This window comes from Colletotrichum lupini, chromosome 10 (genome assembly GCF_023278565.1).
Source record: "Colletotrichum lupini chromosome 10, complete sequence".
Taxonomy (NCBI): domain Eukaryota; kingdom Fungi; phylum Ascomycota; class Sordariomycetes; order Glomerellales; family Glomerellaceae; genus Colletotrichum; species Colletotrichum lupini.
Genome location: NC_064673.1, coordinates 1,047,543 through 1,059,489, shown reverse-complemented (window position 1 = coordinate 1,059,489; position 11,947 = coordinate 1,047,543). Strand labels below are relative to the sequence as shown.

Sequence of the window (11,947 nt, the reverse complement as noted above, 5' to 3'; positions counted from 1 at the left end):
AAGGAAGTCTGTATCTTTAGTAGGGCTCGCAGAGCGAGGAGTACGATTGCCAAGTCGGTGGTGGAATTCTGACCAGGGCTCCAAGTGACTGGATACCCTGAAGAAAGCCATGACCGACCAGGCCTGCACACCGCAGCACCACGATCCTGCAGTCCCGAGAAAGAAGCAGAAGCCATGTCCTGGCAAGGACCGGGCAGGAGTCGAGATCAAAATCAAGGAGAAGTTTACATACCGCATGTCATTGCTCGAAGCTGCCTGCATGTCAAGGTAATCATAGCCTGTCGACGGTTCGAACTCCTGTTTGGATGGCAGCACTTGTTAGATCATAGCCTTTCCTTCTTTCTTGGAAGAATGAAGATGATGGGAATAAGAATGAGATCTCGCAAAGTGATCTGGATGCTGTGCCGTTGCTGGAGTAGTAGCCGGGGGGGAAGCTGTGTGGGTGTTGCGGGGGCGAGACGCCTCAGGCGTGATCCGCCACAGACAAGCGGACAGAGGGGACAAGTGAGTGACCTGCGGCGCAATCATGGGCGATAGTTAGCTGGGCGTGCCAAAGAGAGACATCTTCCCACAAGGAGGTAACATGCGATAAACTAGTTTGAGAATGAGGTAGAAGAGGGAGGGGGTGGGTGCTGGTATTGGGGTTGACCGGTCTGGGCCTGGTCGGTCTCGTTGAGCCCGACCGATGAGGAGCCACGGTGGATGCAGCGGCGGCAGAAGAACAACAGCAGCGGGAGCAGCAGCAGCAGCGGAGGGGGAAGAGGGAGACAGCAGTAGGGGAAGGGAGAGAGAGAGAGAGAGAGACTGAGTGAAAGAAAGAGAGGCTAAGAGACACAGAGACAGACAGAGACAGAGGGAAAGAGAGTGAGAGGGACGGTGTGTGCGTGTGTGTGTACAGGTGCGTGTGGTGTGTGTATGTGTGTGGGCGAGTGAGAGTGAGAGTGAGAGTGAGAGAGCGTAAGAGAGAAAGAGAGAGGAGAAGAGGCAACATGGGAAAGACACGGTACAATCCAATACCATCAGGCACCACAGTGTACTTGCTTGCATGACTTGCAGATGAGCGAGCCTGCCGACAGGCCAAAGTGATAAGTCTTGCAGAGCAGACACACACTCATACACACACTTATCTGCATGCTCACATCTCCCTCTCAAGCTCACACGCCCGGCTGGCACACCTCACATCAACCCGGGAGTGAGCGAGTGAGTGATTCAATGAGTGCGAGGCACATCGATGCCCCCTCTCCAGCAGCGCGCCTTTTGAGTGTCGGGGGACAAGGCATTGATGGTGGTGGTGGTAGTACCAATCGTCTCCGAGTCTTATGTTCCTCGTCCCATTAGATGGGCCTATGGAAGTTCAAGGCCCCAAAGGAGAGCGACAGAGTGTGTGTGTGAGAGAGAGAGAGAGCAAAGAAACGAATAAAGCACAAAAGTATGCGACTGGAGCAATTGCATGCATGTTGGTTGTCCTCGAATGGGGGCCCAAATGTGCTCTGTTCTGCTGCATTGCTCTGCTCTCTTCCCTCAACCTTGTTCTTTTTTTTTCTTGCTTTTTTCTTCTTCCTCCTCTTGCTCTGTCTGGTCCGAATGCAATTCCAAGGGGAGGCAGGTGATTTGAGATGGCGAGAGGGAAGAAAAATGAGAAACAAGACGAACTCAAAGTGCCGTCGACGAATGTGTGCAAGGCAGGAGAGACATTGGAAAAAGCAATGAGAGCCAAATCGCGTACGCACCTTTTCGCAAAGCCTCACTCGGCCCGCTTCCTTGCCTGTCCGTACTTCGGGACAGGTTCAGGCCGTCGGGACGTGGCTAGGAACGTGGATCTGGGCGTGGACCAGCCCTCGACTCGCCCGCCCTTCCTTGCCTGCGCCACCCGTTGAAGGCGTTGTTGGTTTCTGCGCGTCTGTCTCGCTCGTCTTGTCCTGTGCGTAAAATGTCTTGTCTTGCAATGTCTCGTCTTGCCGATAATGCTAATTTGTGCCGGATCGTAATCGTAAATGTGCTGCTGATGAGCTAGGTAGCTGTGCAGCAGATCCGACCCCATCCGCCGACCGATGGACGGGTTCCTGGCCGACTTAATCAATCAAAGTTGATGAACATGCCGGTCCATTGTTGTTATTGTTGTTGGTATGTTGCAGCATCCGCCGCAATTGTTGCTCCAGCTGATTTTTTTTTTTCGATTTCCGGGTACGGAGTATCCGTAGGGCACAGCGTCCGTTGCGATCCGATGTAAAGGAAATGGGAAGGGAAAGAAGGGAACGGAAGGGAAGAGGGCTCGGGAACGAAGCGTAAAAGTGACATTGCAGGGGGTTGTTATGGTTGTTCGATCAGGTAAGGCAGGCCAACCAGGATAGGAACATTGTATCCATAACGAGTTACCCCCTCTTGGATAAGCCTGAAGGGAAGCAAGCGAGCCGCGAAAAAGGGAGGGATTCCGAAGGGAAGGAGGGGGCAGAAATAGGATGACGGATAACACGGTACCTTTGGTAGCTGTTGAGGATTCATACGACGGTCGTCCGTGCCGGCCACGAGGGGTGTCGTGCCGTAGTAGAGGGGCGGTGATCTGGTACTGATGCTGGCGCTGGTGCTAGTGCTGGCGCTGGAACAGCGCTCTCGTCGCCCCAGTTCCTCGATCCTCTGTTTCGACACCGCAACTGTCAGCACACAATGTTCCCATAACAAACATCCTGGCTCCATTTCCAGCCAACCCAACCCAACCATCCCACCAACACACCCGACAAACTCGTCCAATCCTCTTCCACTGACTTGCTTCTGTTGCCTTTCCCTCTCAGATATTCGGCAGGTACTGGCTTGATTTGCCGCGATGCTTGTCTTGTAGACTGTTCTGCCTCTTCGCTCGGCTCCAAGAATCGACTCGAAAGATACTCTTCCCAACACTCCACGCGGGCTCACGGGTCTTCAATACTCACCGGTTGACTCTCCAAGAGTGCCCCTGTCATGCCAAGGGTTTGCGTGCAGCTCTTTATCCTGCTTGACCTAGCCAATTCGAATCTGCCGTCAGCAACGGACCCAACTTGCGTTTCTGTCAGAAACAAACGTGGCCGTTTCTTTTTGACCCATGAGCGCATCTCCCACTGCTCCAGCATGATCGATCGATCGTGTTAGAGACACCGCCGTGGATCCACGGGTAGGGCAAGAACAGCATCGCGCCGTTACAGCTGTGCCGTAAACATTGACAAATCCTCTGCGCGGATTCCAAGACTGCCTTATGCAGCGCACATCAAGCTGCTGTCTTTCCCGCCTATCTGGTTGCGCATTCCCATTTGGAGATGGTCTGGCTGGGTCGTCCTCCTCCACACTAGGTGATCAACGGAGAGCGCGGTCTCACTTACTCGCAGGAAGAAGAGCACGACAGATTGCTATAGGTACCTGAAATGGAGTTAGTTCTCATTTATCTTTCAGCGACAGATTGTGCAGCTGCCTCATCAACAATGGTCAGCAAGCCAGCGATTGACCCCGTCCTCAATCAACGCGAATCAGGTTCTGACGCGGGGGAACCGGCAAGATGGGTCCTAGCCAACGAACCCCGGTGCAAATCGCCCTGAGTGGCAACCCACAACTTACGAAGAGGGAGCATCGCGCCAAAGAGACCTAGTGATAGTCCACGAGGGGGAAAGGAGGAAGAGTTGCGGTTTCCACTTACTATATGACGATTCTCTCGTGTTTCAACTTTTCGTGTTGATCAGATGTTAGACTGTTGTTGGCTAATGTCTTGTCTCTCCGAGTATCGGATAGGCTTTCGAAGTGAATTGTTGTAGGCCGTAATGCGAGGAAGGTGCAGTAACTCGAGCAGTCGAAACCAGTAGCTTCTATTCGTTCTAAACAGATATCGAAGGAGTCTCTGTCCTGGAGATGTAGTTGTCTAAGTCGAAGAGTCTACGAGAGGCCCAAAAAAGTGCAGGATCGTGGAAGCAAGGTATCTATATACCCTCCCAGAGAAACCCCAGATGTGGCTGGCTCAAGATCGCACAGAGAGACAGAGATGGGTTGGAGGCTCCAACTGCGACTGACTGCTGGACACAGTTGCACAAACCAAGAAGCAGCAGACAGCTGGATTTCGCAAGCAGAGGTCCGGCTACTGTCCTAGAAGCCCAAGGTGTAATGGATACAATATACAATATCGGGGAGAGGTAGGGCGGGGGCCTCCGCGCGCGAGCAGCAAATGGGTTGTGCAGTCTCTGAGACAACGGCAAAAAGAGACATTCAGTCGTGCGGCACTGCGGAGAGCTCCCAGAAGCCCCGGTCGACTTTTCGAAAAGACGTGCTTTTCCTGCCTTTGGTGCTTCCTTTGCTAGAATACGATTACAGGTGTGTGAACCGAATGCGCAGGGTAGGAAAACTTCCCATCGCCAAGCCGTCAAGCAAAGGTAACGGGAGCCGGCTAGGGCCAAAGTCGAGGTATTTTGGTCAGGGGGGTGGGAGTCTGTACAACTCGACTTTGCTGCTGGCCAAGCTTCTCAATGGCCCAGGTCCGTGGGGCTATTCAGGCAAGCAAGTCTTTGTGGCCGTGTCTAAGGGTGCAATCAAGGTGGAATGATGCTATACCGCTCATCAATCCGCGAGCCGACAAGCGCTCAAGCCTGATGGCTAGAGACTCTTAGCACAAGCAACGTTTCCATCGCCATAGTCTGCCTGTACATGATACAACAGATGGATTCAGGCTTAGATCAAGGCGCCTTCTTCGAACCAAGGAGCGGAGAATCTACTGACCTGCATCGGCGTGTAGCCGGGTCAGTCGAGGTCGTTCGGTTGGTGAGCGGAAGACGACGCCTTCCAAGCCTCGCTGAGCTTTCCTTCCATGCAGCAATTCTGCACCTACCCGTTGATCAAGGGCCTGGATGAAACGCCACAAACAACCCCTTCAGATAGGGAAAGGATTTGCCCTTGGCGACGAGGAGGGCTATCAGCGGCAGCTTGCAGTCGTCGTGAAAGGAGATGGGCGTCTAGCGGACAATCCCGGCCATTGAGATCCAGGTGTTGGGATGACGTCCAGAGTTGACCGACACCCTGCGTTAAGTGCCGTTGGATTGGTTGAAACAAGTTGATAGTAGCGAATTCGTTGCGGAGGAGCTCTGACCTCGTGTCATCGGAACAATTGTATGCAGCCAGAGAACTTCAAGTCTAGGCTGACGACGATGGTGGAGGCAGCCTCACGTCTTCTACAGCCACACCAAAGACACGTTTGGCAAAAGTCGTGGTCTTGTTGAAGATCCACCACGTAGCTTTCGGCCCTAAAGCCGCCCATGCGACCCAGCATCCTTTGGTGGCTTGTCTATGAGCACAACGCTCGAGCTGCCGCAGAATCGGTCCTGATGAACCATGATCAGACTCGACTTGTAGAGACGTGTCTCGGCCGGCAGAGACAGGCTCGCCACATGACACGTGCGATGAGAATAGGGTTTCGCCTTAACCTGGTTGACAGCTTGCCATCGGACCATTTCTCTCCACGGCGCTGTGTTCTTAGGTTGTCCGCGCTTACTTTGACTAGCGGCTTGAGTGACCGTACGAATACTGAACGCCTCTCCGAGGCTGGCAAGACCGAACTCATCATCCATGGAGCCGAAGCATGACAATGCAGGATTAGAACAAACTTGAGCCGTGCCTCTTCGTGAGGATCCAATGGGATGTCGCAATACCCGAGAATGGGAGAAAAGCAGGCATTGCTAATTCCAAACTGACCCAAAGATGGTACGGACCGGCCAATCTTTTGCCTGAGGTCGTCAATTCTAGTGTCGGGAAGATAGGCTCTGCACCTCGTGTTCAAAAGTGCAGACTCAATTTAGGCCAATGCGTTAGCTGACCAAGTCGTTTGTGCAGGTTCCCGCTGACTAGTCCAGAAAGATCTAGACAATTGTACCTGATGCGCGCGCCACCATACATGAGGCATGGAACCAACTTCATTGTTTCAGAAGTCTGATTTCCGGGTCTTTTTGGGCCACCGGACTGGCCGGTTGACTTATGGCCTGATATCCGCTGGAGGGAGAATCAGTCCAGCAGGGCAGGGTTTGCATGTTGGACACTTTGCTGTACACGGCCAGAGCCACGGCCAGCACTCGTGAGACGAAGCTTGACCAAACGAAAGCTGATGGTCGAGGCTAATTAGTAAGTAGCTGGTCGAGGATGATCCAGTCACGTCGGATCGGGCCGCTCGAATTTGAGTGTGGCCGTTTCTTTGGCTCGTTTCAACGCCGTCGCCGCTGCTGCCGCTTCTACTGCTACTGCTGTTGCTACTACCGACGGGACGGCAGATGTGTGAGGGGGCGCTGACGATTGCTCTGTCGTGTCCAGCAGCATGTCATCGACATGTAAATCATAATGCAGCCCCCCCCGAATTGAGTGTAGCTTAATTCTCCAGCAGCATGTGCCGGATTCTTCGTCGTCGCCTGCGAGATGGAAGTATGAAAGGCACCATTTCCCCATGTTTCTTCCTTTGCCTGCTTCCAGAGATCAGATCTTGTGTGATGTGACGTATCACGGACACCAGGGTCCTCTCAGTGATGGGCAGACACCGGCTGAGTAGCAGAAGATTTGACGGCGGACTTGTTGCAGTAAAGAAAGATGTTGCTGTTGTTGTTGCTAATGGTCTGGCATGTACAAGGCCATAACAGGGGTTTCGGCGAGGGTGGTGACACAAGGAAGTGCCGGAAAATTTGGAGAATCGCGGGAATAGAATATACTGCAATTAGAGGCTAGGCGGGATGCAAGACTCTGTTCCAAGAATGGTGTCTAGACGTCGTTGGTGTGCGTCTGCGGATTGATGCGATGCGCCTTTGGGGCATCCAGGCTATGTCGCAACTTTGTCAAGCATTCGACCTGGATAGGATCAGACCCCGTATCTAGAGGCTACAACAAACGCACAAGTTGAACATTTGGGGGTTGGAATGAATCGAATACAGGGCTGGCGAGCGATCCATCGTCTGAGAGGCGAGTGGAACGAGCTGAGGGCGGCATAAATATTGCATTGTCGTCTATCCATAGGTTTCTTGCTTTCGGCTTGACGAGCAGGCCCAGATACCTAGGTACCGATACGTATGCACAAAGCAGCTGTCGGTACGGAGTATTATGAATGCTTTCCTCGTTCAGGGGGACGACGTTAATTTGCTCCTAGGTGCCTTGTTGGAGATGATGAGTGCCATAGCTCGAGCAATCAATGAAATGCTGTACAGTGGTCAGCAAGGAGCCATGCATTTCAAGCCCCTCGAGCAAAGGAGGAAACAAACATGTAGGTACATGCGGTGTGGTGTGGCCGGCGGGCGTGGTCGAGGACCAGTCGTTGACCAAGGTGGTCAAGAGAGCTTGCACTGTCTGGGGTTGGTGATGAGGTGAGAAATGATGGCGAGAATTGGGATGGAGCTGACAGTACTGGAAAGGAAGGCTCTCACACGGTACGGTGTAGAAGTGGAGCCCTCAGGTGAATGTACCGATAGTCAAGTGGGTCTTCCAATTGGCTAGCGGGAGAGTGCCTCATTTACACGGCCGAGCCTGCATATCATCGACCTACACACGCCTACCTTACCTAAGGTACCCCATACCTACCTACCTAGTCTTCATCTTCACAACTGCAATATGTAAGGTAATATAATATGTGGTACGACACAATGCTGAGGTGGCATTGGGCTTCCATTGTCTACGACCTCTACCCGTACCTTACTCTTTGATCTCCGGTACGCCGAGTCGCCGACCAACATTGACTAAGCCCGGTAGACCTGACGCAGGCTGCCTGCCGGAACGAGCTGCTTCCTACCTACTTACCTTGAAGTACTATACTGCTCGCACACTGTGCCTTCCTGTGCCTCCGGCCCTATGAGGTAAAGGCAGGTAGGTACTCACACCCACGCCCTTGGTACATACATCTAAACTCTGCTCCTTGACTTGCAAGTTCCCCCAAGCTCTCAGACATCGTCTTCTTCACCTAACCTTACAGAAAAGCTCAACGAGATATCTGCTTGCCGTGGCTACCGCTGAATCTGTTTCTGGGCCTCATCCGATCCCTTGGCTCTCCTTTGCCTCGCTGCATCTCTCGCTGGCACTACCTCCCGGAGGCTCTTTCACCGACTCTTGAAAGGCACATTTACTCCTTAGCCATGCGGCATCGCGCCTCCATCGGCCCTCTCTTCTCCCTTCGTTTCGTGTTTCTGGCCTTTTTCTGGCTCTTGCCTTGCTACACCAGTCTGAGTACCTTGTGCACGAATCTCTCAAGCCTCCTTCTGCACTGATACTTGTCCGGAAACATTGTTTTTGCTGGACAAACACCCACCCCTTGGAGGCCGCAAAAACGCAAACCATGGCAACTGTGCCGTTCAGAACCTAGAACAGGTCTGGTACCATGTCTTCGTCAGATTTCAGACAAGTTGAATCAATGCGACTGGTGTCGCTCCATTTTCCAACACTTTCGTAGCCTAAGCCGGCCATCAACTCCAACATACAGATATCACAGCTATGTGACTCACCAGCCAGCAGATATCTCAAAACGAGGACTATGTCTTCATACTTTCGACAAGAGCAGCTACCCATACAGCATGTCTATTGAGAGTCCGGGTCATGGCCATGGCCATGGCCATACAGCATGATTATTAACCGGACCGTGTCCCGAACCCGCCCCATGTACTACTTTGTACCTCTAGGGCCTTTCTGGTACCATACGACGGCTTGCCACATGTTCTCTCTTTCGGTGTCATTATTGCCAAGTTATCTTGGGATAAGCTATGCCTCCGGATCACAATCTATCGCTGACTATTCGGGTCAGGCGTCCTGCTGCTGGTATCAACCCTACTTCTTCCCGGCCCAACATCCCAGGAATGTCTCGCAGGGCGGCCTACAGGACGACAGGAGAGCCAAACGGATCGTCTCTCTTACATATCCGGCCATCAACCCTTGCAAAGCAATAAGTATACACGGACCACTTCGACAATGTGACAGCAGCTACGGCGACTGTGAGGGACCGGGTCCTTTTCATCATCGGACACTCGGTAACAAAGAAGCAAGTATGTAGAGAGAGCTATCAAAAGGTTATGGCTCTGCTCCCCGGTCCCGCAGAAATCTCCCGCTATATGTGGCGTACGCACCGCAGACTCGACAGGGTGTGCATTTCCAATGAGGCTTCTATCAGCAGGCTTTCTTGCCTGGATATGTACGAGACCTGTACAGAGGCGGGAGAAGACAAGGTGGAACAAAACCTGAAAGGAGTGACTACGTGACAGCGGCCTATCACTTCTCGTCTCATTCGATGCGGGCATCTAGGGTCTTGACTTGGCTTATAATGAGCCACCCCCGTCTCTCTACGGATTGCGACAGAAGGACCCGGTATGCTGGTTGCCTCGCGAAATTATCAAAAAGGCGGTCAAGAAAGAAATTTCCAGCTCTTGTTCTACGACGAGCAATCTCGTCAGCTCCAACCCCTCGATGCTCACTTTCCGATGTTCTCGCTGTCTTCGCGGAACTCGTCTCTCGCGCAAGGTCAACCCGGCAAGCGTAAGCTCCTAGTCGAAAGAGCGGGTTGGCCAAGGCGCCGTGAGACTACCGGCCTAGGTTTCTTTGCGCCATTCCAACGACAGGAAATGCTCTGTGACCTGGAGCCTAGGCCTCGTGACTACCGAGCATGCCATACCCCCTGCCGTTGCAGGACTGTACCCCTCGAGGCAGCAAAATTCATTCCAGGTGACACAAGAGGGCTTTAGCCGAAAGGGCTTCCACATCATGACAATATGGCAGTCGAAAAGAGAAAAGGAACTGGCAGTCTTAGGGAAGACATCCAGAATAACACACTCAGGATCCGATCGCTGTCTTTCGGTCTCGAGTGCCAGGCTTGTTCCGAAAAGCGCCAGCGTATCGCTCAAGACACCAAATTTGGTTGAGTCGTGGGTGGCATTGGCGAATCTTTGGGGGCCGATAACTCACATGTCGCAGATCGGATAGTGGTTGTTACGACCATGGTTGTTACGAGGCTACAAGGGGCACATGAGCATTCACCTTGGAGCCATTGCCTCGGGATCGTCACGACATCATGGGCTGTAACTGCGCATCTACCGAAAAGCCCCTCCTCGATGACCCCCTTACGGACAGGGTTTCCATCACGTTGCCTTTGACGTCGAATCTGGCCAATGTTGGAACACAGATTTCCGAATTTGTTCGCTTTCTCCTTCCAGATTGGGACTGTCAATCTCGAATTGTCAAACGTACAAGACTCCGTCAGCAAGCCTTTTTGCCACCGAGCGCCACCTCATGTTTCGTCTCCATGACCGGGTCCCTGACCATGTTGTGTAAGGCTTCTTACTCCCCGCTGAAGGCCTCCTTCACAACACAAAAGGGTGATTGGTAAAGGATCAGGAGCGGTCGATCACCCAGGTTACCCGCCCCGGTTGCCCTCGGGCATCCCTGGAGACCGTCCCAGACTATCCACAAATCTCCATCTGCGGGCTAGCAGCATGCTCCTGACCTGCCTGACGTCTTAAGCGTACAAGAGTACCAGAATTCAATATGTCGCGCCATTGGCAAAAGTCAACGACGAACACCGTGTGCATCCGAGACGCACGTTGTTCAGCAGGCCAGTTTCAGGCCCGCCTGTCAGGAGCCTGCCAAGGGCTTTTGTGGATGCAACGTTGGACGGGCCTTTAATGATAGATCCATGGATCCATCGGCTACCGGGCCCTTTGGATGTCGAGGCAAGCGCTGCCACGCTTTTGACGTGGCTTACCTGGCTGGGGTATCATAACAACTCTGGCTTCGTACACCAACATCTGGGTCTAAGGGAAGGGCTAGCCCTCGATGAGGTCAAAATGATGCGATATCTTCAACGGGCTGCTGACTCGTGATTGTGATAGCCCAATAGGATGACGTGAGGAAAGTCAATCGATAGAGCCAGCTGTGCGGCTACCCGATCTTCAAGGCGCGTAGCAAAAAGAGAGACCACTTTGCCCGGCTACCACGATGTTCCTAATATGGACCCGTCACTGATTCGAGACAGTCGTTGACAGCAACAGCTGAAAAGACAAGACAGGCAGCCTATTTCAAGCCCTGGATAGGCCCAAGAAGGTCACACAAACACTATCTAGCCACGAGGGCGGATTTGGCGAATATGATGAGTTGTGATATGGCGGCTTCTTGCATCGAAACTGCCATAATAAGCCAGTCCCAGATAAGAGGATGGTTCGAGGTTCAATGGTTCTAGGTATCGCCATCCATCCGTCGGTGCTGGTGGCGTCCATGACATGCATTGCTCACCAGTCACGCCCCACATTAGAGTGAATGCTCCATGGGCAGATGCTAGGCAATAATCTCTCCTCTTGGAATTCTCTGTTGAAACATTACACGAGATAGGGGTGACACAAAGCTGGCGGACGCAGTCTTAAACTCTAAGGTGCTGTTAGGTCTAGCGGCAGTCGAGTTTGCCAGGCGAGGACCTTTTCCTCACATTACTCTATAGTAAAAAGTGATGGACAGAGACAATAAAAGTTGATTGGGAGACGAAGGGGGGGCCCAGAAGCCAGTCAGTCGGGCCGTAGAGGTTGTTGTTGTTTTGTGGAAGGGGGACCGAGTCAATTTCATTCCTGTAAGTCAAGGTAGTACCTTACTTTAGGTCTGAGGTATCGGAAGTGGGTCAAGCCACAAGGTCGTGGATTGTCAATTGTTCAGGACCTGCCGAGCCGTCGACCGGCAGAGCGGGTCATGCCCGTGTCCGGGCCGGGGCACCTTCTTCGCACATCCGAACGCTCAGACCATGCGTTTGGCCCAAGGGGGAAAGGTCCTGCTCTGGCGTGCTCTGCCCTTGCCGCCCGACTCATTCAGTGATTCAGCGCGCACTGAGCAAGGGCACTTGGGAGTCTGGGATTTGGAAGTCCGTGTAAAACTGGGACTCACCTCAGGCTGAGAGAGTCGCCGGACGCCTGGAGTGGAGGGGAAAGCAGCGTATTAGCGTATTAGCGCTTGTGGG

At 52.9% G+C, this 11,947-nt stretch overlaps 3 protein-coding genes across 3 annotated transcripts; 1 reads left to right on the top strand and 2 right to left on the bottom strand.

Annotated features, from left to right (window-relative positions):
* Window positions 1–463: 463 nt before the first annotated feature.
* On the bottom strand, window positions 464–991 carry CLUP02_17522 (uncharacterized protein; the record flags this gene model as incomplete). The annotated part of the gene is made up of 1 exon (XM_049296431.1): window positions 464–991. The coding sequence occupies one exon, from the start codon at window positions 989–991 to the stop codon at window positions 464–466; it is 528 nt and encodes a 175-aa protein (XP_049137655.1).
* A 796-nt stretch (window positions 992–1,787) lies between these two features.
* Window positions 1,788–3,104, bottom strand: CLUP02_17521 (uncharacterized protein; the record flags this gene model as incomplete). Its single annotated transcript, XM_049296430.1, has 4 exons — window positions 1,788–1,919; window positions 2,479–2,651; window positions 2,928–2,994; window positions 3,075–3,104. The coding sequence occupies 4 exons, from the start codon at window positions 3,102–3,104 to the stop codon at window positions 1,788–1,790; spliced, it is 402 nt and encodes a 133-aa protein (XP_049137654.1).
* A 4,717-nt stretch (window positions 3,105–7,821) lies between these two features.
* CLUP02_17520 (uncharacterized protein) lies at window positions 7,822–11,884 on the top strand (the record flags this gene model as incomplete). The annotated part of the gene is made up of 17 exons (XM_049296429.1): window positions 7,822–7,826; window positions 7,943–8,187; window positions 8,219–8,368; window positions 8,479–8,556; window positions 8,643–8,705; window positions 8,765–8,863; window positions 8,938–9,203; window positions 9,259–9,489; window positions 9,547–9,879; window positions 9,995–10,272; window positions 10,325–10,401; window positions 10,471–10,742; window positions 10,839–10,852; window positions 10,904–10,983; window positions 11,070–11,170; window positions 11,242–11,258; window positions 11,650–11,884. 17 exons carry the CDS (start codon window positions 7,822–7,824, stop codon window positions 11,882–11,884), a joined length of 2,544 nt encoding a protein of 847 aa, XP_049137653.1.
* Window positions 11,885–11,947: the final 63 nt, after the last annotated feature.